The following is a 21892-nucleotide window of genomic DNA, read 5'->3' as shown; positions in this document are numbered from 1 at the left end:
CTTGGACAGATATCGAAAAGATTTACATTTTTAACCACAACAATAATTAAACTGCCCTGGTGGCCTTTGCCTTTTTCCCATTGACCTGGTATGAATAAAACCATTTTCATTTCAATGAGATTACTTTAAGGCATTGCTTTTAAATCAGAAATTGTGGAGGACACAAAGAGGAATAATGAGGGACAGCATGTGTGATAAAGGTCATCATTCAGGTTTCAGAGCACCTTATCTGACCAACAACAGCTCACATCAAATGTTACATCATTTCCCATCCAACTGTCCCCCTTTTACCAAGAAAACAGACCAAATACAGGAAATATGTACACTGGTATCTTACATGGGATTCAAGCAGTTTGTGAGCTTTCAGATCTGTATTGATCACAATTAGAAACACAAAAAGGCAATCACACAGCCCTGAATACACACACACACACACACACACACACACACACACACACACACACACACACACACACACACACACACACACACACACACACACACACACACACACACACACACACTCACACAGTCAGGCAGCCAGTTGTTTTAAAAGGACGATCTGAGGCTCATGCAAAGGGAGAAGGGGTTCTGGTGGGTATTTACATCCGTAGAGCAGCAGGAAGTGGTGTTTTATAGAGTTTCTGAGGTTCATCAGGTCATTTAGTTTCCTGTCCTGTAGATCACTTCCTAATGTACTTTATCACCTCTCAGGACTCAGCATAGGTAGAGGTGTGTGTTTGTGTCCCAGCTGTAGAAGTCTTTTAGAGGATCAATGGCCAAAACAGGAAGAGGAAAAGAAGGAAGAGGAAGCGGAGGAATTAAATAAATAATAGAAAATAAGTTCCTCTTCACTAAAGCTTTACTGCGCTGTCATAGGTGTGGCAGTGTGACATGCTGCCAAGGAAACATTGGAAGAGGAGGAAGTGATGGATTTTGGGGTCTGGCACCTGCAAAAAACACAAAACAAGAAGTCGCAGAAATTAAAATACAAATATGGATAATGTATAATCTACGTCTACATACAATCAAGACAAAGGTTGATAAGATTATTCAGCAACATTGAGATCACAGGCTGCTGAGCAAATAAGAGATAAACCCTCAGATTAGAATGGCCTAGAGAAAGTGTGGCTAATCCTGAAAAATCCCATTTAGAGATGCAGTGACTCTAAACCATTTACACTAGACAGATACAGGCCAGGAACAGCAAGTTTTCCACATACACAAAGTCTCATTTGTATTAATGGATACTATAATTGATAGTGGGAGAATTTCATTAAATGTCTAATTCCAAAGTGAATATTGAGATTTGAGATCTAAATGATCACTCTTGTATAGGCTTTATACTACAGCCTGACTGATTTTTGACTGACCTTTATCAGAATTAACAAAAACAGAGAACAATTTGAACGGCCTACATTCATCTTTTTACATACACACATTGATAAGGACCACTAAAATGAGCTTTTTTTAATTATTGTGATCAAGAAATGTCCTGCATATGTATGAGTGGGACAATTTACAGTGAAATTGTTCTGCAATTTCTTGTTACTTATTGGCTGACATATTATCCAGCAGTATATATTAACTAATATTGTCTCTGTACCTTTTATACAACTTTTTGGCAAAGATCTCTCAAATCTAATCATTATAGAGCTGTGTTGAAAATATGTACTGGAGCAGGATATTTCGCAGTTGAACAATAACGTTTTGCCCCCGTATCAAACATGACTTTCCGAAGAAAAAGAAGATTAAAATACACAAATACAACGAAACTTATTTCAGAAAAATAAGGGTGGATCGTTGAGGTTCGGGCTCACCAGGAGCGAGACTTGCGGACGCCTCTGTCCTTGGTGGGAGAGTTGTCCACTGAGTGATTTTGGTTCGGCTCCGAGTGATCCAGTGAGGCGGTGTTTGGAGGAGTCATGTCGAGCTCCAGAAACATGATGTTCTCAGCCTGCACGCACACACACACACACACACACACACACACACACACACACACACACACACACACACACACACACACACACCCACATGCACACACAATGTGAGCTGGCTGCAAATCTCTGTTAGGATTAATCGTACTATCACATTCAAGGCTTTGCAAGCTCTGGTGCCGGAATATAAAAGTGGATTTTTTAATCCCTTCTGTTCAGGTTAAATATTAAGGGGGATCAAGCTTTATCTCTGCTAGCTCCTATCGCTCCATTTTCTGCAGATGAATATGTTGTATAATTGATTATTGCTTTCCACTTGCTGCTTATGTCCCATCATTGTCTTTTATTTCCCGAACTCTGGACATAACTTTGTGCTTAAAAAAACCCCTCAACAAATCATTAGTAACTTATTAACAAAGTAAAACAAAGATACAATCGGATGCAGTAGGCAAAAACACAGTTTCTCATGCACTAATCAATTTAGAGATTTTGGGCTGCTCTGCTTCCAAACATGGAACACAACATCGTCTTCTTTCATACTAGAGGACAGAAAACATGTCCAATACACTTTATGGAGTTTTTTCTATTTGTGGGTGTAGATTTCTCCCTGAATTCTTCAAATGTTAAAATTAGATAATGATTAATTTACATATTTAAACATACAATTTCAGGCAACTCGTCAAATAAAAAATAATTGTGTTAATGTAAGTAATCAACTGGGAAACTTATGGTGACATCTATTAGTTATTTTATTATTATTATTATTATTATTATTATTATTATTCTATTATTTATAGAATTGTATCCACCGTAGTGTCTTTGAAATCTACAGAGTTTTACAATATCTTTCCACTTTCCCAGACTCTGACACAGAATTCTCCACTTCAGTAGCACTTACATGCACCAAACTTTCCAGTTTCATCCCGATCTATATTCTGCAGGTTTTTAAAGAGGAGTTTTTTCATGTATCATACATAACCTGATTTATCCACCATTTTATTCCTAAAAACATGGTGATGTTGCTTGGCTGATGACATTATTTTCAGTTTAATGGACTGAAAAAAAAGATATTCAAAATTTGCTCTGTTAAAAACATTTGATTCTCAAATGACTACAAAATGAAACAAGAATTTGTAAACTGGCTTAATCCAATGTTCAGAATTCTCTTCAGGAAATGTATGCAAATTTGCACATAATTAATAAAATAATGCCTCCTTTTAAAATTTTAACATACATTTTCAAAACATGTAATAAAAAAACTAATTGTGAGTTATCGACTGTGGAAGTTTTATGGTGATATCTATGAGTTCATTTTTCATTTTCTTTTACCCCATTCAGCTGAGGTGTCTCCCCTTCATCCCAATATTTGTTAGTATTAAGTAATATTTTTCAAATTAAGTTCAGAAATGTTTTCTTATCAACAGTGAAAAAGATTAGTTACACATGTCAAGATGCAAAAATTACTTTATTTTTCCAGCATTTCAACCACAAGGTCTTTATGCCCTAAAGATGACCTTGTGGTTAAAATAGTGAAATAATTAAACTGAGTATTCCACAAATCCTTCCCTTTCCCCCTTTAAAAAAATAAAAATGAAAAAAGAATTACTCAAAAAATAGATTTTTGTGGACTATTCCTTTAATTAATTTCATGAGCACATCAGCTGTGTTGAGTAATCTCTGACAGTCTGTCCTGCTTATTTTTAATCAACCAGAGCTGATATCCAGTCAGTTTCTTCATGAGAACACTACAGAACCAATCACACACACACACACACACACACACACACACCTACCCTGTATCTGGAGTGCGCTCCCATCGCTATAGCAACCCTGGCGTACTGGCTGATTGGTCGTTTGTAACCGACTGCAGATGCTGGCCTTTTCTTCATCTGCGAGGACTTACTGAACAGGGGAAGAGACGGGAGGATCAATGAGAAATCAATGTCAAAAGGGCCACAATACCTTTTCATGAAGCTTTACCACAAAATAAATATAAAGCAGCTTTCTCTCTAGTTGTGAATGACACCACATCAGCACTTTAATAGTCTGTTTAAATGGGCTTATTTTGCTTTAATATCAGAGGAGGATGAAAGGAAAGAATCAATAGAAGAAGAAGGAGTGGTACAGAGAGCAGGAAGGTCAAAAGGTCGTGAACCATGACTGAAATTAAACACATTTTTGAGTCCATTATTTCCACCTGATGCCCCGATGGGAATAACATCCCAAACATCTAAAACCCACACTGACCTTTCAGCAGGAACAAGGGGCTGAAACTTCCACTGATCCTCTTCGGGGTCAAAGGTCAGTCTGTTCATGATCTTATTCTTCTCCTCTGGAGGGATGAAGTTCTCTATGATCAGATACCTGCATGTGCAGAACACACAGGGTTTATATTTGCTGTAGAGTTTAATAATGCACTCTTTATTTTTTGTCTATATTTGGACTGTTTCTTGTTTTTCTAAATGTATAGAATAATTGTTTTACTCTATGATAATCAACATGTACTTATTTGAGTGACGTACAAAGGTGGTACAGCCCAAGTCACAGTAGATCAATCAAGTTGATATATGTAATCCACACTTATGTGACATGTTGATAAGGATCATTTCCCGTTGCCTACATCACCATACATTTCAAACACAGGGGGACTGGAGCCATCGACCCCTTGCATTTTTGTTATACAGGATTGCTTTTGGTATGAAGGGCCACTAGCAGGTGATGCTCATTGGTCAACACATCAGCTAATGTCAAAATATGAAGAAGCATATTTTCCTCTCCAGTTTCCACAAACATTTTCACAATAGTAACAAACAAGAAACATAGAACAAACATGCAGTTCACGTTTTTCTATTTGGCTCATTTTGGTACAAATTGACTTTACTACTTATGTATGCAAACTGTATTAAACAGAATGTTGCACAAATTCATATTGATGTTTTGTATTTGACAGTTTGCACTTTCATCCTTTCATCAACATCTCCTTTCTGTCAGCATCTCTCTGTGTTTGGATTTATGACATCTCTATCTGATGTGTTTGCTGAACCATCCAGGCATATCTGCTGATTTTGCCGACTCCTCTGCTCGTTTGTTTCGACTCACTTAAACTTGAGCTCTCTGGTGAGCTCATTCTGAGTTTGTTCCAGCTCCTGTCGGCTCCTCACGTGCTCGTCATTCACGTCCTGGATCTCCGCTTTGATGCACTGGAGCTTGGCATACAACTAGAAGGAGAGAGAGACAAACGGAGTGGGTGAGGAGGAGAGATGTCGCCCAGTTCAGCATAGTAGCTGATGAATTGGAGCTTGGTTGCCCGTAGCAACAGCACTGGAGGCACTGGTGTCTGGAGAAAAGGGCATCCAATAGGAGCATGGCAACACAGCAGCCCTCCCTCGCTCCAGCTCGTTCCTCCTCTTTTCTGCTGTGCTCCTGAGCTTTCACACTGTTCATGCTTTGGCTGCATGGGCTTTAAACTAGTAGGCTAATCCTGACTGTAGTTAGCCTGAAAGGTGACACTAAAGTTCAGGGTAATTTATTCCCCTTGGATCAGTGAGAAGCAGCTGGTCATTAACTTCGTTTTGTGGAAGCTTGTTTTTTGGCATATAAAAAAATTAATTTGTTGATAAAAAAAGGCTTGAATTTGTAAAATTTCAAAACAATACAGCAATGTGGTCCATGCAAAAACATCCAGTGCACAAGGGTATGATCATAGAAATACCTCTGATGAAATAAAATATGTCTTGGCTGACGCTTTCCTTGGCTTCAGACTTCCCCTCTTAAATCAGAGTGTGGGGGGTCCGGCACCCATTGAGTGAAACTTGAGACCCCCTAGAAGCAACAACAGCTAAATTTTTTGGGATCTCTAAAATCTTAAAAATCCTACATTGTCCAGCAGTATTCATTACTCAAATTGAAAAACGTATTATATTAAACTTAATTTATTCACGACTATGAATAGTGAGTGCGAGAGAGGATTTTTTCCGCTGTAAATGACACATCCAACCAGAGCAGCAAAAGTTAGCTCAAAAGGATATACTCTTCATTTCTGATTGTGGACTTAAACAGACTCCTTTGGACAAATTTGATCCAATGTCGTTGTGACAACCTGGATTAAAGCAGGACATCGTCTCTCCTCTTCTTGGATACCATGACAGCAAAGAAGAAGAGGTCAAGCCAAGGTTGTGTGTCGGGTTCCAGTGTGTGCGTTGATTCTGTTGCAGGGCGTAGGTGTTGCGTGGTCGTATATTATGTGAGCCGCATTGTTAACGATATTAGCCTAGTTGTTTACCTTGGCTTGCGGCCATGAAATCCTGTTGCGTATTGAGTTTGGGTAAGACTTCAGCATAGAACTGAAGCACAAGGTAGAGGGGAACCCCTGAATGCCACGTAATCAGGCCTTGTTGTGATTTAATTATATCCCACAGAGTAAGTGTGTTTACATTTTTTCATTCACTTTGTAAAATAGAGCACTGGTAGGAAAGTTCACCTTGTTTCATGAAAACAAAGGAAGTATTTCTGTGCAATTGTTGTTTTTTATGTGTTTTAATTCACTGTGATATCAATTGTTAAGAGCAGCAGGTTTGCTAGATGTTCGTGAAATGGAAAAGATTACTGAAGCCTTTCTTTCAAAATGATTAAAAGTACCCCGAGAAAATGTCCCTTTTTTTTAAAAAAGTGTTTATCCACGAGGTCTAGAAAACATTTTGAATTTATATTTCTCGTATATCCTTCCTTGTAAAACATTGCTTACTTACTTTTTTTATTACATATAGCAAATTACTTATTTGTTTACATCCATGTTTGCTAGGCTTCTTCTTCACTGCTTTTGTTGGTGTATTACCATTCACAAAAACACAGCTCCAGAACACTACTAGTGGTAAGAAAAACTCAAAGAGTGTCTTTAAAGTCCTAGTGCGGCTTAAAAAGGGCTCCATGACTATAACCAACCACGTCTTTCCAATTGCAAAAAGTTCAGCAGTAACAGGAACCCTCTGAGCTCTGAAATCACAGTGTGAATAAATCTCATCTTTATCCTCCTTCTTTTCCTCAGAGAGACGGCACCATGCAGTGAGAGAAGGGTTCATGGCACACGTTAGGGCATCAGGAGAGCAAAGAGCATCACAGGATCATTAATCACATTGTCATCCACACACACACACACACACACACACACACACACGGATTGTTTGGGGTTAGTCCTGCCGGCCGTGCAGCGAACTGGGAAGCGAGTAGAGCGGGGTGAGGGGTTCACAAGGTTGGGAGTGTTGTTTGAGGGTTGGAGGGATTTAATGGGCGATCCCGAGCAATTTAACAAGGAAGGGCGAACAGATTGAGAAGGTTAGAATGAGAAGCGTGAAGAGGGGCCAAGATAGAGAGTGACGAAAGGGAGTGACGGAGGGTTGGAGAAAGGTCCAGGAGCAGGAGGGGACGGCAGGACAAACCTTGAGGTACTGAGATTTAAGTGTGTGTCCGAACAGAGCATGTGTCCGAGGAAAGGGGGCCATTAGGATCCAGGTCAGGGGTCAGGGGTCAAAGAGGGGTAAAGAGGGATATACTGACATTAGGAACAAAAAAGAAGGGTGAATATGTGTGTGCATATAAAATATATCTGTACTTCTTCTGATTATAAAAGTGTGTGCACTTGCTGCATGTATAAATGAGTGTGTATGTACATTTTTGTACACAATCTTTTCTGAATTACATACATAGATGTACATAAAGTATCTGTGCACCTTCTTGAGTTTCTTGGTCTTGGCCTCCACCTCCTGCTGCAGAGAAGTGAAAGTCTCTCTCAGCTCCACCGTCTCCTCATCCTGGACCAACATCTGCTGCTGTATCTCTCTCTCGCTGCGTGTCTGGAATAATTTATTAAAATGTCAACCTTGAATCTAAAGTTCTGCTGTTGAAAACTGCACTGTCTACATCATTTCCACACAAACACTCTCAAAAACATCAAACAATATATACTTTACTTAGTTGTAAATATTTACTCATTTAAAAACAGGCTTAGAGCCTAAGTATGTGTGGTGCAGCTGTATTACAATAAAAGGAAAAAATACTTGAATATAATACAAATAAATACCACTTGATATCTGCAGATATTTTCAAAATCATACTAAACAACTTTCAAAAAACAAGCAAAAAAATATCTTCATTCATTAATTGTTGAACTAACCATTATGCTTCAGGAGTATCTAGTAAAAGCAGTTTGTTACCATATAAGAAATATGAATTCTGTGCCTTTTCTATACAATCACACAGTTTTACCTGCTCAGCAATCTCGTGCCTTTTCACCTCTAGCATCTTCTGCTGCTCGTTGGTGTGATCGATGATGTTCTTCCCACCAACCAGAAGCTTGCTCTCCATTGCCTGAGAAAAACAAAAATAATATTTGGATTTATATTTAGGAATAAGAACCTTTATTGTGTCCTTGTAGCAGCTACAGTGCCTACAAGGACAAAGATTGAGTGTCTTTCTTCAGGTCAAATTGAGTTCATTTGGACACCTAACAGTTAGGTCTCAGTGAATGTTTGTTTGTGTGTGTGTGTGTGTGTGTGTGTGTGTGTGTGTGTGTGTGTGTGTGTGTGTGTGTGTGTGTGTGTGTGTGTGTGTGTGTGTGTGTGTGTGTGTGTGTGTGTGTGTGAGCTGCAGGTCAGTGCAGACATTGTGCTGACGAGGCGGACGGAGCTGGATGTGGGCAGCTTAACATCCACGATGACACCATCCCACAACAAGCTGAGCTCAGACATGAGTGTCTGATAACCACTTTGGTCCAGATTGAAATATCTTGTCGGCTATTCGATGGATTGCCATGACATTTTGTGGAGACATTCAGGTTCCCCAGAGGATAAATCCCACTGACTTTGGGGATGGGCTGCACGGTGGTGTAGTGGTTAGCACTGTTCACAGCAAGAAATTCCCGGGCTGGACAACCTTCTGTGTGGAGTTTGCATGTTCTCCCCGTGTCAGCGTGGGTTCTCTCCGGGTTCTGGCTTCCTCCCACAGTCCAAAGACATGCAGCATCGAAGACTAAATTTAGGTGTGGATGTGACGTGAATGGTTGTCTGTCTATATATGTCTGCCCTGTGATAGGCTGGCGACCTGTCCTTCGCCCATTGACAGCTGGGATCGGCTCCAGCAACCCTTAACTGGATAAGCGGTTACGGAAGATGGATGGACTTTGGGGATCTTCTGACTTTTCAGCTAGCGCCACCAGCAGGTCAAAGTTTTGTTATTTTTATATATCTCCGTGGGAACAATTGCCACAATATTTAACACAGACATTCATGTTTCCATCAGGACGAATTATATTAACTTTCGTGAACCTTTTATTTAGCGCCATCATCAGGCACGTATATACCATTATTATTATCATGTATTAAAGGCCTGAGGTCACAGTGATGCAATCTGTCTTTTAGGTGAATCAAACACATATGATCAAACACACTGCATGTCCTGAGTACATAAATCTAAAATTAATATAGAATAGCAAAAATAGTGAGAAACAAGAAACAGAATAGGGAGAGAAGAAGAAAATGTCAAAAAAAAGAGGAGGGGAAAGGGAGAAAAAAGGGGCCCAAGAAAGGGCAAACAGGGGCCACGGACATTTTGTATTGGCCACATTCCAGTCTCAGGACTTTATACAAAAAGACAGTGTGTGTCAACTGTGTGCAGCCTATACGTTCTTTATTACATACACACATACACACACAAAAACACACTCTCAGACCCATGCAGCGAGTACAGTGGAGTCCTTCAGAGAGGATGCATCTGCAGCAGGTCTTTACAGAAAGACTCTTTGTTTGGAGCTGTCTTTTGTGTTTTGTGTGTGTGTGCGTGTGTTTGTGTGTGTGTGTGTGTGTGTGTGTGTGTGTGTGTGTGTGTGTGTGTGTGTGTGTGTGTGTGTGTGTGTGTGTGTGTGTGTGTGTGTGTGAGATTGCCTGGTTTGCTGCTCTTTGTGTTTTGTCATATTCTTTCAGCTTCATTAAAGGGCTTATTCATGTCATAGGTTTTCATTCTCATGCATCCCTGGTCTTTTCCTTCCTGATAGGCTGTTTGGATAAAAATCCTTTACATGCAGGCTTTTATGACTTAAAGGGACGACTTGACTTTGTTTACAATTAACTCAATGCCTCCCCAGGCACATATATCATGCCATAATAGTGAAGAAAATGCCTATTAATGCCTGCAACTTAAGTAAAAGATAACAACATCAGCTGTTATCTCACTGGGTTCATGGAACTATGTAAAAAAACGAATTACACCATTTCACAAATGCAGCAACACCCTATTAAAATAAAGCAATGTTTTGTTGGACTGTACATATCCCCTGCTAGCATTGAGATCATACAAGAAAACAACATGCACTCTTTTTCTGAACTTAAATTTTTTTCCCTTCCTAAAACCGGTTTAGGAAAAGTAAAGCATGATGCTTTAAAGACGGATTCACTTCAGCAGTTTTGTAAATAACATTGATGAAAAAAAGAATCAAGATGTTTCTTTTGCCCCCTTAGCAACAGGAGTGTTCTCTCTTTTTCTGAACTTGTTTTAGAGGAAACAAAGACTCCTATAATTTCCATCATTCCTCGTCCTCACGTGGTGCTATTACAGCTGCGGGATGATGACGCCACATTACCAAAAAAAGAATCATTGTCTTATCTGAAGAGTATATGCCATTGTTATTAAGTTGATAAAGAAAGTATTTAAACGGCCTTGACATTACAAAAACACAAACCATAATGTAGAATTTAAACTTTTACACAAAACGAATGCTTGAGTTGTTAAATTTCAACACATGCAATGTTCCGATTTCACATTTTAAAATGTGGTATACAGAACAACTACTACATGAACCTTGTTGCTTCAAGCCAGCATGGTGGAGAAGTCATTTAAGTTCTCAGAAAAATGGAAACTTTTATATCTCCATAACAAACTCTGCTGAGGAAGATCATGTAATGTGATTGAAAGCTCTGAACAGCTACTAAATGTACCATGTGGTGAGATTGTTTTGTCATAAAGGTCATTAATGAACTTTCAATCTGAAATGTATTCCTGCTTTGACTTCATATCACATTTAAGTTCACAGTCTAGAAGGAAATTAACTTACTGGCGTCACAGGTCCCTATGACACCAAGAATCATGTTTTCAATGTTAAGGTCAAGCAGCTATCACAGAGCTGAAGATGAGAAGAAGACATAAGAGGAGGTGGAGGAAAAGAAGGAGGATGATGATGAGGAAGAGGAGGAAAAGGAGGAGCAATGACTCAGTGATCAGTATAAATGACGTTTAATCAAATGAGAGATGAGTCACTTGTCATTCGAGTCATTATTCTGTTTCCAGGCATCCATGCAGATTGATGTTTCAGTGTGTGTGTGTGTGTGTGTGTGTGTGTGTGTGTGAAACATGATGTTCTCAGCCTGCACACACACACACACACACACACACACACACACACACACACACACACACACACACACACACACACACACACACACACACACACACACACACACACACAAAGAGATGCAGTCAGGATGTCTGATGATCTCTTAAGGTCACAGTAGAGCTTCAGTTTCTTCATAATTTCATTATAAACCTTCTTGTATCTACTTCTCAGTCCTCAGCAGGCTCAGATTTTCTGGTTTCTCATATGCTCAATCAATAAAGCAGATTTAAAGTCTTAGAATGTGTGTCAGTGCTTTTGGCAGATTTAAACTCTCAGCATGGTCTACCATGCGGCAACACAATCATCTACTCGTCTGTGCAGGCAACATGATGTCATATTTATGAATAACAGCACGCCCCGTCGAAGCCTTTTGCGTGGTATCTTGACGCAGAAGGTTGGAGCGTGGCTAACATTGTGAAGCGGTTGCAGTTAGGTTTAGGCAACAAAACTGATTGCTTAGAGGTCATGGTTTGACTTGAAATAAGTATTGGCTACGGACGTAATGTGACTGAGTGATCTCAGCATCACATGACATAAAATCTGTACAGATCACTGAACTTTTCGTTTCACACGGGACACAAACACTGGTCCCCTGAGTAAATGTCCTGTGTTTGTTGGTCCCCTTCACCTTCCCGCCCTTTTCAGACGTCGTCGCTCTTAATACTACGTGCGTTGCTCTGATCATCTAATAAGCGTCTCATACAGATGCTTCAGGGTGTCTTGTGCGTCGGTATCAAGATGCCAAGAGCCACTGCCCAAGAGTGTGTATTTGACCTGAATCACCCCGAACAGATTTTAGATTGGGCTAAAATTCTGCCTCACACAGTTTGTCGTTTGACGTGCAGCTTGAGGTCACGACAGCTGATTGAAATAGTCTGAACGATTAATGATTTGGCTGTTTGGCGGATTTGTGACATGCATAAAAATGTTGGTTGGCTGTCATGCAGCACTTCTAAGTTGTGAGCTTGTTTTAATAATACATAATATTATTTGATAAGTTAAGGATAAAACTGTGTTGTTTTGATTGAGACTTCTGTGATAAAAGACTGAACTTCTATTTTGTCTGTATCTCCATTTATCCATACGGTGTGAACATGCAGAAAGGCTGATTACTGTAAAACAGTTAAAAGTGGGAGTTAAAACAACATTTATCCAAACACACAATGTCTGCCTAGTTTGACTGTATAGCGCCATTGTACGGCACATTGTGTTGTTTTCTAATACATTGTTTGCCTGATTATCAGTGTGTTTTTGAAGGAGTCAGAAAAAGGAAGGGATTGGGTCGGGGTTATCTCAGACCACCGGGCCAATCTTCAATAAGGAGCTGAGCACAGTTAACCTGTCCGCAGAAGTCATCTCTGTCAGTTCAGAGCTACTTTTGACTAATTAAGAAAGCGTTCCCACTCCAGTGTTGAATGTACAGTATGTTTGACTGGTTTTATGGTTTGTGGTGTGCTGTATGTTACCACAACAGAAAGAAGCCATTAGGCTTCATTGTTTCTTGTGTCTTATGTGATTGTTAATGGAAGCCTGTGAGAAGTCTGCAGACTGAAGCGTTTATAAATGCATCACGCTTTTCCTGGAGCTTGTGAGTGCATGTGTGTGCCAGCCAGCATATTTGTGAGCGTATGAATTATCTGCCCATAAGTGCGTGCGCAAACTCTTTTGGCTGTGACTGATCTATTTCCTGATGGGAAAAGCGAAGAGAATGGGACGCGTTACATATTGAGCTGGCTCAACCGCACATCAGCCAGCCAATCACAGTGAGGCCAGGGGTCTGCTGGGAGCGACCGGGTTATAAATACAATGTGACGTGTGTGCAGCAGAGAGACAGGAAGCTTGCTGGGAAGAGACAGAGACATGGAGGAAGAAGAGAGGGGAATGTAAAAAGACACTGAGCATGACAGACAGACGTAGAAAAAAAGAGAACAAATGTCAGGTTATCTTTGAGAATCTGTTTCACTCTGTTTCATCAGTACTGGTTGATGCAAAAAACATTTCAGGAGCCGCAACTTAATGCCTAAAAATCGTATTACAATTCACTCACTGTCAGTCATCTCCTGCATCTACCAAACACAACAGGCAGGTCCAGTAAGTGACATCCATAAGCGGACCACAATGTAAGACCAGAATTAACCCAGATGAACCTGAAAAACACCCTTTTATCCTACCAGTATGAACAAGTCCTTTGTAAAATGACTTATTATTATGTTGTTTATTTAAATTAGCAATATAGCTAAAGTACTATTTTGAAGTGCATATTCCCATTTTAATCTAATGACTCCATTTCAATAGTCACTGTATTTGTAAAGAAAATGTCACATTTGTTGAAATTCAAAAGGACAAAGGAGGAAATGGTGTAGCATTGTTTTGGAGCTGCAAAGTCCACAAGCGGAGGAGGTCAGGGTGGTAAAATGGATCAAGAAAACGTCGGATTTTAACACAAGAATTGCTGTTTAGCTTCTGTTTCTAAAGAGAGTCAACAATGGTTTTAATTTAACTATGAACTCAATCATTCCCTAACCTTAACAAAGTAGTTTTTTCTGTTAACAAATGTCCCCTTACAGTGTTTTAGGAATGCAAGGCTAAATCGCCAGAGTACTCTTTAGGACAAAAACAAAAAGGTTTTCTTTTTATTCATTTGAGACTTAATAGTCTTTACACTGCTTGTAAATGGATAAATAAAATATTAAAAATGCTTAACAATTGATTTGTATATTTTATGAGTGTTAGAGCCACTTTTGTCTCTTATATTTTGTGTGATCAATACAATATTGAAACTTAGTGGTAACCTCTGTAGGCCATAAAAAATTATAGGATTCGCAGTGTTCGCAGTGTAAAGCCAGTCAAGTAACGTGTCTATGTAAAGAATGTCTAGATCTATAATGCCGTTCAAAGTGTCTTTTAGAAAGGAAGTAGAATATAGACACGACAATGAGGCTGGTTACATAAGCAAAATATTTCATCCCTCATCCATCCTTTTCTCATAAGAAAAACACAGACTTAAATATTTTATTTTCATTTTGTGTGTTTGTTTGTCTCCTAGTACCGTTTAAGAAATGGCTCTGCTTTCTCCACTGATCACATGACTGGATGCTCAGTTCATGAACACTAACACACTTAGAAACACACAGTTGATTCATCAATAATTCAGTGATTGTGCCTTCCATGCTGAAGGATGGAGAGTAGGGATGTGCTCTTTCTGCTCATTAGCAAACACACACACCAAACAAACACTAACAAAGACCTTCCTCTCTGTGTCCAGACTTTTTCCTCCTCTAATCACACAGGAAGTCAGCTTCATAAACAGGAAACATTCATTTTGTCCATGACGTGATGCATGTATGTGTCTGTGTATCTCTGTGTTTGTAAAATACATTCAGCAGGCTTAAATGGACGTCTACTGTATATTGTGGGAAGCTGATATGTACGCACAGTGTGTGTATGTGCATGCATGTGTGAGGTTATCTCTGTTTCTTGGCATGGTTGCTGACCATGTGCTCTGATTGGCAGAACGTCAGTTTGTAGGATGCAGAAACCCCTTAATGCAATTTCCTCCAATAACAAAAGACAGCAAAGACTGGAAGATGCATTCATGGTAAAAATAGACAATAGACACAATACTATATATAATTGTTTTTCAGCTGAAAGATTCAATTGTCTTACTGCTCCAGGCTGAGTTACCCTCATTATGTTTGCTGTAAAGCCTAACAGTGCAACATCTATGTGAAGAAATGAAAAGATCAAAAGAAATCAAAGAGAAATGGCAGTTTCCCACACACAGACTTTATCTGGGCAGCTTGCCATGGAGGTGTTTTTTATTTTAAGTCTCAGTTTATTATATTCAAACGCTTGAGAGCTACTAATATAATTTCCTGTTAGCATAAATTAGATCTACAATTTCACTAAATTTGCAGGTTTTTATTTTTTCAAATGAATGAAATTGACCTATTTTTTTCTGTGCTTATTCCCTGGGATCAAGGCGTTCTCGGAAAAGAAAAAAAATAATCCTAAACAAAGTATTAGATAAAGCCGGTTGATGGAAAGTAATGCTTAATTAAATAACCTCTGTAATAAATTACCAGTATAGGAAATTCACTTAAATTAGAGAAAGATAAAGAAGATAGAGAAATATACAAACTTAATGAAAGTGGGATGGAGAAACAAAGCAGCATTTCTTGAGGTTAATTCAAGATGTTTAATGTGAGATGAAGATCAATCATTATATAACTGGGATGTAAGTAACAAAATAAAAGCATGTTTTAGGGTCTACCATTCGAATAGCTTTAAGAACTTTTAGACATTCCTCTTAAGGGACCACAGATACATGAAAAAGTACAGAGAGACAGTAAGAAGAAGTGAGACGTTACAGTTATGACCCAGAAAAATGGATCTAAGAATAGTCCACTGGAGGGTCGGACACAGTAGCCTGCTTATGAGAAGCTGCTGCTCAGCATGAAGCTCTCAACAGTGACTCTGCTGTTACCTGACTGTTTCATAACAACACAAACGCTGTTAAGAGATGGACTTAACTTAAGATGCCAAAGTTAACGGAACAAAAACTGGAAAGAGGAAAGATGACAAAAACATTGAATCAAAGTAATTATTATGATGTTGCAGACATGTAGGGAAGATGGAAAAATTGTGACGGCATTTCTCAATTTTTTCACAATTTTTACAAACCCAACAATCAGTCGAATAAATGAGAAAATAATCATCAGACTAATCCATTATAAAAAACAATCATTACAATCCTGCTTTTACATTATGCATGAGTATAACGATATAACGAACATTCTCCTGATTATACTTCTACTACATGCTTTTACTTAGGTAAGATTCAATACATCTCAATACATCTACTTCCACCACCAATATAAATTAAAACTGGTGGCACCTCCAGCAGAGCAGACAACAGCTGAACAACAGTTGCAGCAACATTACAACACATGATCCACAGATGGAGCGCTGCACCTTGGAGGCCAGTGAGCTAACAGCACCCTGCAGAAACACCAGCTGACCCAACTCAGCTCCACAAGGCTGTTTCCTGACCCACTTACATTTGTTGTGTGTGTGGGTGTTTGTGTGGGGTGGAGAGCGGAAGGAAAAGGGAGAAGGGTTTCAATGATTTTATCTATAATTGGTTATTTCTGAGCTCATGTCTCTAGCCAGACACACACTCACTTGCTCTCTCTCTTTCCCTCTCAAACTGTCTCTCTGCCTAGCAACCTGTCTCTCATTGGTTATCAGAGCAGAGAGAAAAATGGAGCCCGCAGGCCACACACTGTTATTGGTAGGCAATATCGCTCTCAGCCAATCAGAGGAGAGCAGAGCCTGGGGTGATTGATTTAAATGGAAATGTTGCAGGATCACAACTTCATGAATAATAGGGCAGGTAAATGATGAAGTATTATGTATTATGGACTATGTTGTGTAATATATGATCATATGATTTCATTTCAACATTTTACTAGTTATCCATTGAAGTAAGAATAAAAAAAATAGCCAGAGTTCCTCTCAGACCTATAGAAAAGACTTTCAAGATTTTTTTAAAAACAAATGTTTTTAAGAGTTATAGGTGTGATTTTAAAATAAACTTTCATAGCATGAACAGTGACACCAGCACTTCAAATGGATATAAAGGGATCCTTGTCCGCATTTAATCATAGTAAACCGACCTGTGACCAAAACATGTGACATATTGCTGGTGATTTAGTTTTATCCCCCCAGTGTACACATTAAAAAAGGCCCCTTACCTTTAAAGGGTAGTGTTATTCTACTTTTTTATATTGTCACCAAATGCTTTTAAAACATCAGAACAAGCAATGTGTCTCTCCACCCATCACCCTATCTGTGGCACTCCAAAAAGCCCATTCATTCCAACTGAAGGTGTAAATCTTGGAACACAAATATATATTCTCATATTTTAAAAAAACTAGGTAACTCTACGAGGTCCTAAAACAGCTGGGCACTGTAGGTTTTTTAGCAAATGCTACTATGTGAGATGACTTAAAATAAATTACACTAAGTATGTGTCCGTGGTGATTAAGGAACATGTCACCTTGACGGTTTTGGTGTTTTCAAGGGATTTGACAATAAGAAAAATACATAATATCATCAGATTTCCATCTCAGAATAAACAAATAAACATGTATCTTGCATGAAAAACATTCCTTTGAACGTATGCAGGTTTTCCTTCTGATTCATCAAAGGAAGGATTTAGCAGTTGTCCTTAATCATCTTCCGTGGGGGGAGAGGAGAAGGACTTTTGCTGATTCTCAGCGCTGACAGCAGCCACACAGTCAGCATTAAACAAAAAAAACACAGCGACAAAAAGCCGCTGAACTGTGCAGTATGATCACAGATGATTTCATGTGATTTAGCACAAAACAGCATTAGCCCCAAGGCACGATGTGAGGAAATATGAGATGCAGAAACGTATATGAAAGCACTCAGTGTGAAGGGCATTGCATCAGGATATACATTAGCGCTGTCTTATGGGACTTTCCCAGACCTCATACCTTCACTCAGAACCAATAAGTGCCAGGTATTAAAAATGAGGCCAAAACTAGAGAGTGTTAACACAGCTCTTGAGATACTGTAGGCTGGCACAAGTACTGCGATAAACACTTCTATATTTTTGCCAATTTGAGGGATTTTAAACCTTTTGTTTGAGTGTATATTGTAGTGTGCATTTATTACATTAAATAAACAAAATATTATTTTTCTTTTTGCAAATGTGAAGAGTTTTGTATGATTAAATGCATAACAATAGAACAGGACTTATTTCGTCTGATATCAACACATTTTGCTTACATTAGCCATATTTTGATAAACTGTGCAACATTCAAATTAAATTAAATTTATACTGATCTCGGCGATTTTGCCCAGCCCAACAACGAAAAAATCTATCGTATAGTAGGAGACAAACAGATCAATGTTGCGATAGACCAGAATGTAATTCAGCCACAATGCATGCTGTGTTTTTTAAGATATCAGTTTAAAGTATGGGTAAAGCAACAAAAAAAAGACTTTTAAAATTTGATCTGACCTAATTTATAACTTTATGATAATGAAACAAGTAATTGGGCTGTGGTAAGTTAGTTATGTAACTCTTGATTGAGCAGCAGAACGACTGATGATATGTGCTGTAGTTGGTATATAGTGTTAGGGGAGGTGTCATATTAAAAATGGCAAAAGTGTTTCATCGAGCCATGACTTCAGGTCTGCCCATAATATCCTGAACACAAAAATGGTGAAAAACTGTTTAACAGTCTAATTCCACAATTTACTACTGTAGAGTTCACAATCATTTCACAATCCAAAATTGTTTTCTATGATGTATAATGTGTTAAGAAACAAATCTCATATTTTATATTACCAAGAATTTAAAACTGTAACTTTTCTAAACTGAAAAATCTCTCTCTGTTATGACACTACCACCCACACATGCTGTATATTTCCCATCACGCCTCTGCTTTGGGAGCTGTTGAAGGCATTCTGATAGGTCGAGGGAAAAGTAAGAACATATGCACAGAACATCACCAAATTGATAACAGAAAAAGACGATACTGGCAGGGATACAACCTCAACCTGCCCTTCCATTGTTCCCACTGAAAATATATTTTTCCTCCTCTCATTTTCTCACAATGAGGCCCCTGCAGCTCAGTAAGCTGATCCAGCAGTGTCTCATGTTTGATGGTCCAGGCTGCGGCTACAGTATTATGGACTGTAGTCACTATGTCATTCTGCATGGCTGACTTATTGACTGGATATGGCCATGAATCAGAGCAAGTAATTAATGCAGCTCTGACTCAGTCTGTGATTGCTGCAGCTGTGTGAGTGTGTACGGCAACGAGGGGACTGACATTTTAAGCTACATTGCTCACCAGTTCCTGTCTGGATGTATGAGACATCCGACCAGACTGTGGGGGAATGAGAAGCAAATACAAAAACACATTGTGTCAGTCATTGGAACCACTGGTGCTGGTGCTGGAGTCAGATGCATCCTCTGTTTGTAGTCATATCGTAAGAGTTAAAGTGGAGATTTAGCATCAATAAATGAAACCAGGCTGCACCTCACAAACTACTTCTTATGTAGAGATTATTTGTTATTAAATATTTTGCACTTAATAACTGTCAGGGGCCACGAAGCAGGTCTGGCTCTCTTTGGATTATCTGGTTTCACTGCACCTTATATATATATATATTATATATATATATATATATATATATATATATATATATATATATATAGCAAAAAGTGATATTCAACCAGGTGAAATCTGGGTGAAATCACATAGTTCAGAATAATAATATCTAAAGAAACACTAGAAATTGTTTCTAATTATTTAAAGTTGCGCTTAATCTATAAATAAGTGATTGATGATCTGACGAGGTCACTGTGATGAGGTTACTTGTGCTATCTTGGTTTGTGCTTGGAGACTTGCATTCCTTGGATTGGACAATGGCTGTTTTCTAGGCAGGGAAGGTCTAACAAGGAGACACTATCGAGTGGTCTGATGGGAAATGTAGGCAATTAGTTTTTGAGGTCCTTGATCAATACTAAGGAACAAAAGTCGGGATCTCACAGCCTCTGCTGCAACGATTTTGACCGTTGAGTTGTTTTCATCGGTCTCCAACAAGTATCCAAGCTTTGTGGAAGAACATTACTGAATCGATGGAGTGCCCCTTTAATGTAGAGAGTTTATTTTTCACTTATACCTGATGTGTTGCACACACACACACACACACACACACACTGAGATGTAATTGGATATGAGGCTTTTGTGTTGTAATATCCCATAATAACAGCTCATCAGATTATCACACTTGATAATCCCGAGGAGCACATGTCCTTAATCTGACTTCATGGATAGTGTGTGTGTGCGTGTAAAAAAAAGAGAGAGAGGGAGAAAAATGAAACCATGAGTGTCTTCCATGTAAAATCTGAGCAGTGCATTATGGGTATTGTTGGTTGTTTTACCCTATTCTGTGTTTTTATGACACGTGAATCTTAGCATGTTTATATTTTGTCTATGTTTGTCAGGAGTGAATGAAATAAGCACAGACTGGACTCACAGGGTTGAGCTCTCACCTTGTACTTGGCCGTCAGCTGCTCAGTGGCTTCTTGCTCCTTCCTCAGATCTCCCATCATCCTCTCCTTCTCTCCCAGGAGCCTCTGCTTCTCGTCAGCCAACATGAACTGATCTTCTCTGATGTCCTGTTTTTCCCTCTCCAACCTCTGCTCCTGCAGCTTCACGTACTCCTCCGCCTCCTTCTCCACCCCTTCCTCCTCGTCCTCCTCACCTTCGGTCTCTTCATCCCCGTCTCCCTCCCAGCCCTCGCCGTCCACCTGCTCCTTCTTCTGTTTGCTCCTCCACTTCCTGTGGTTGAGCTGGGCCCTGAGGCGAGCGATCTCCATCTGGAACTCCCGCAGTAGAGCGTCCTTGGGATCCTCGTTGACTCTGGGCTGGTTCTGGATGTTCTTGGCCCGATTGGCGTAGCGGAGGGTGGTGAGGGTCTCATCGTAGTGCTGGGGGGCCGGGCCCAGGGTGGCGACCATGACAGTCTTTGCGTTCCCGCCCAAAGAGTCCTGCAACAACCGGGTCAGCTTAGAGTCCCGGTACGGCACGTGGCTGCTGCGCCCGTCGGCCAGTGCTGAGATCACGTTCCCCAGTGCTGACAAGGACAGGTTGATCTTGGCGGCCTCTTTCAGGCGCTCTCCCTGGACCCCTGTCTTGGCTTGGCGCTCGCTCCCAGCCAGATCCACCAAGTTGAGGCGGCCCACCCGGATGTGTTTCCTCCCATCAGGTCCAGGCTGGCTGCACTCCACTGTGATCAGGAACAGGGCGTGGGACCGAGACGAGTGTTCGTTCATGTCTGTCGCGCCGACCGCCCTCGCCTGGTTACCCACATTCATCACCTCTTCGATCTCCTTGATGCTTTTACAGACACAAGATGTGAGGTCACGCACGTACACCCCGGATTCTGGGCTTTCTCGGAGCTCTAGGGCTCTAGCGTTGCCGTGGTTTGGATCGAGGAGATCCCGAACCTCCTCCAGATAGATCTCAAGGTAGGACGCCCGCACCAGGTACTGCCTGTCAGACTGCGAGCGGGATATGTGCGTGAAGATGTGGTCGAAAGCGTTGGGGATCACACCCCGTTTCTCTGGGTCCATCCAGGCCCCCTGCATGGTGTACGTCTTCCCAGTTCCTGTCTGTCCGTAGGCAAATATGGTACCATTGAACCCTGCGAGCACCGAATCAATCAGCGGCCGCACGCTCTCGTCGTACAGGTCCCCCTGCTTGGAGTTTGCATCATAAACGCCATCGAATGTGAATGTTTTCTGAGGCTCGCTGGCTGGGGCTCGAGGGTTTCTGAGGATCACCTGTCCGAGCCGCAGGTCCATCTGCAGGATGCCCCCCACTGGCCCATTGGACTCCTCCTTCCGGTTCAAAGGACGGCATCGAACTACCACCTTCACTGACTCACTGCCCTTATTTTTTGACAT

The 21892-nt window shown here is 40.2% G+C and overlaps 1 protein-coding gene across 1 annotated transcript; it reads right to left on the bottom strand.

Moving 5' to 3' along the window:
• Positions 1–740: 740 nt before the first annotated feature.
• LOC129107134 (kinesin-like protein KIF3C) lies at positions 741–21892 on the bottom strand. The gene is made up of 8 exons (XM_054618526.1): positions 20477–21892; positions 8202–8303; positions 7667–7789; positions 5040–5158; positions 4188–4304; positions 3734–3842; positions 1821–1957; positions 741–950 (listed from the first exon to the last, which is right to left on the bottom strand). Exons 1-8 carry the CDS (start codon positions 21890–21892, stop codon positions 863–865), a joined length of 2211 nt encoding a protein of 736 aa, XP_054474501.1. The 3' UTR covers positions 741–862.

Source organism: Anoplopoma fimbria, chromosome 18 (genome assembly GCF_027596085.1).
Source record: "Anoplopoma fimbria isolate UVic2021 breed Golden Eagle Sablefish chromosome 18, Afim_UVic_2022, whole genome shotgun sequence".
Taxonomy (NCBI): Eukaryota; Metazoa; Chordata; class Actinopteri; order Perciformes; family Anoplopomatidae; genus Anoplopoma; species Anoplopoma fimbria.
This window is presented reverse-complemented; position numbering and strand designations above follow the sequence as displayed.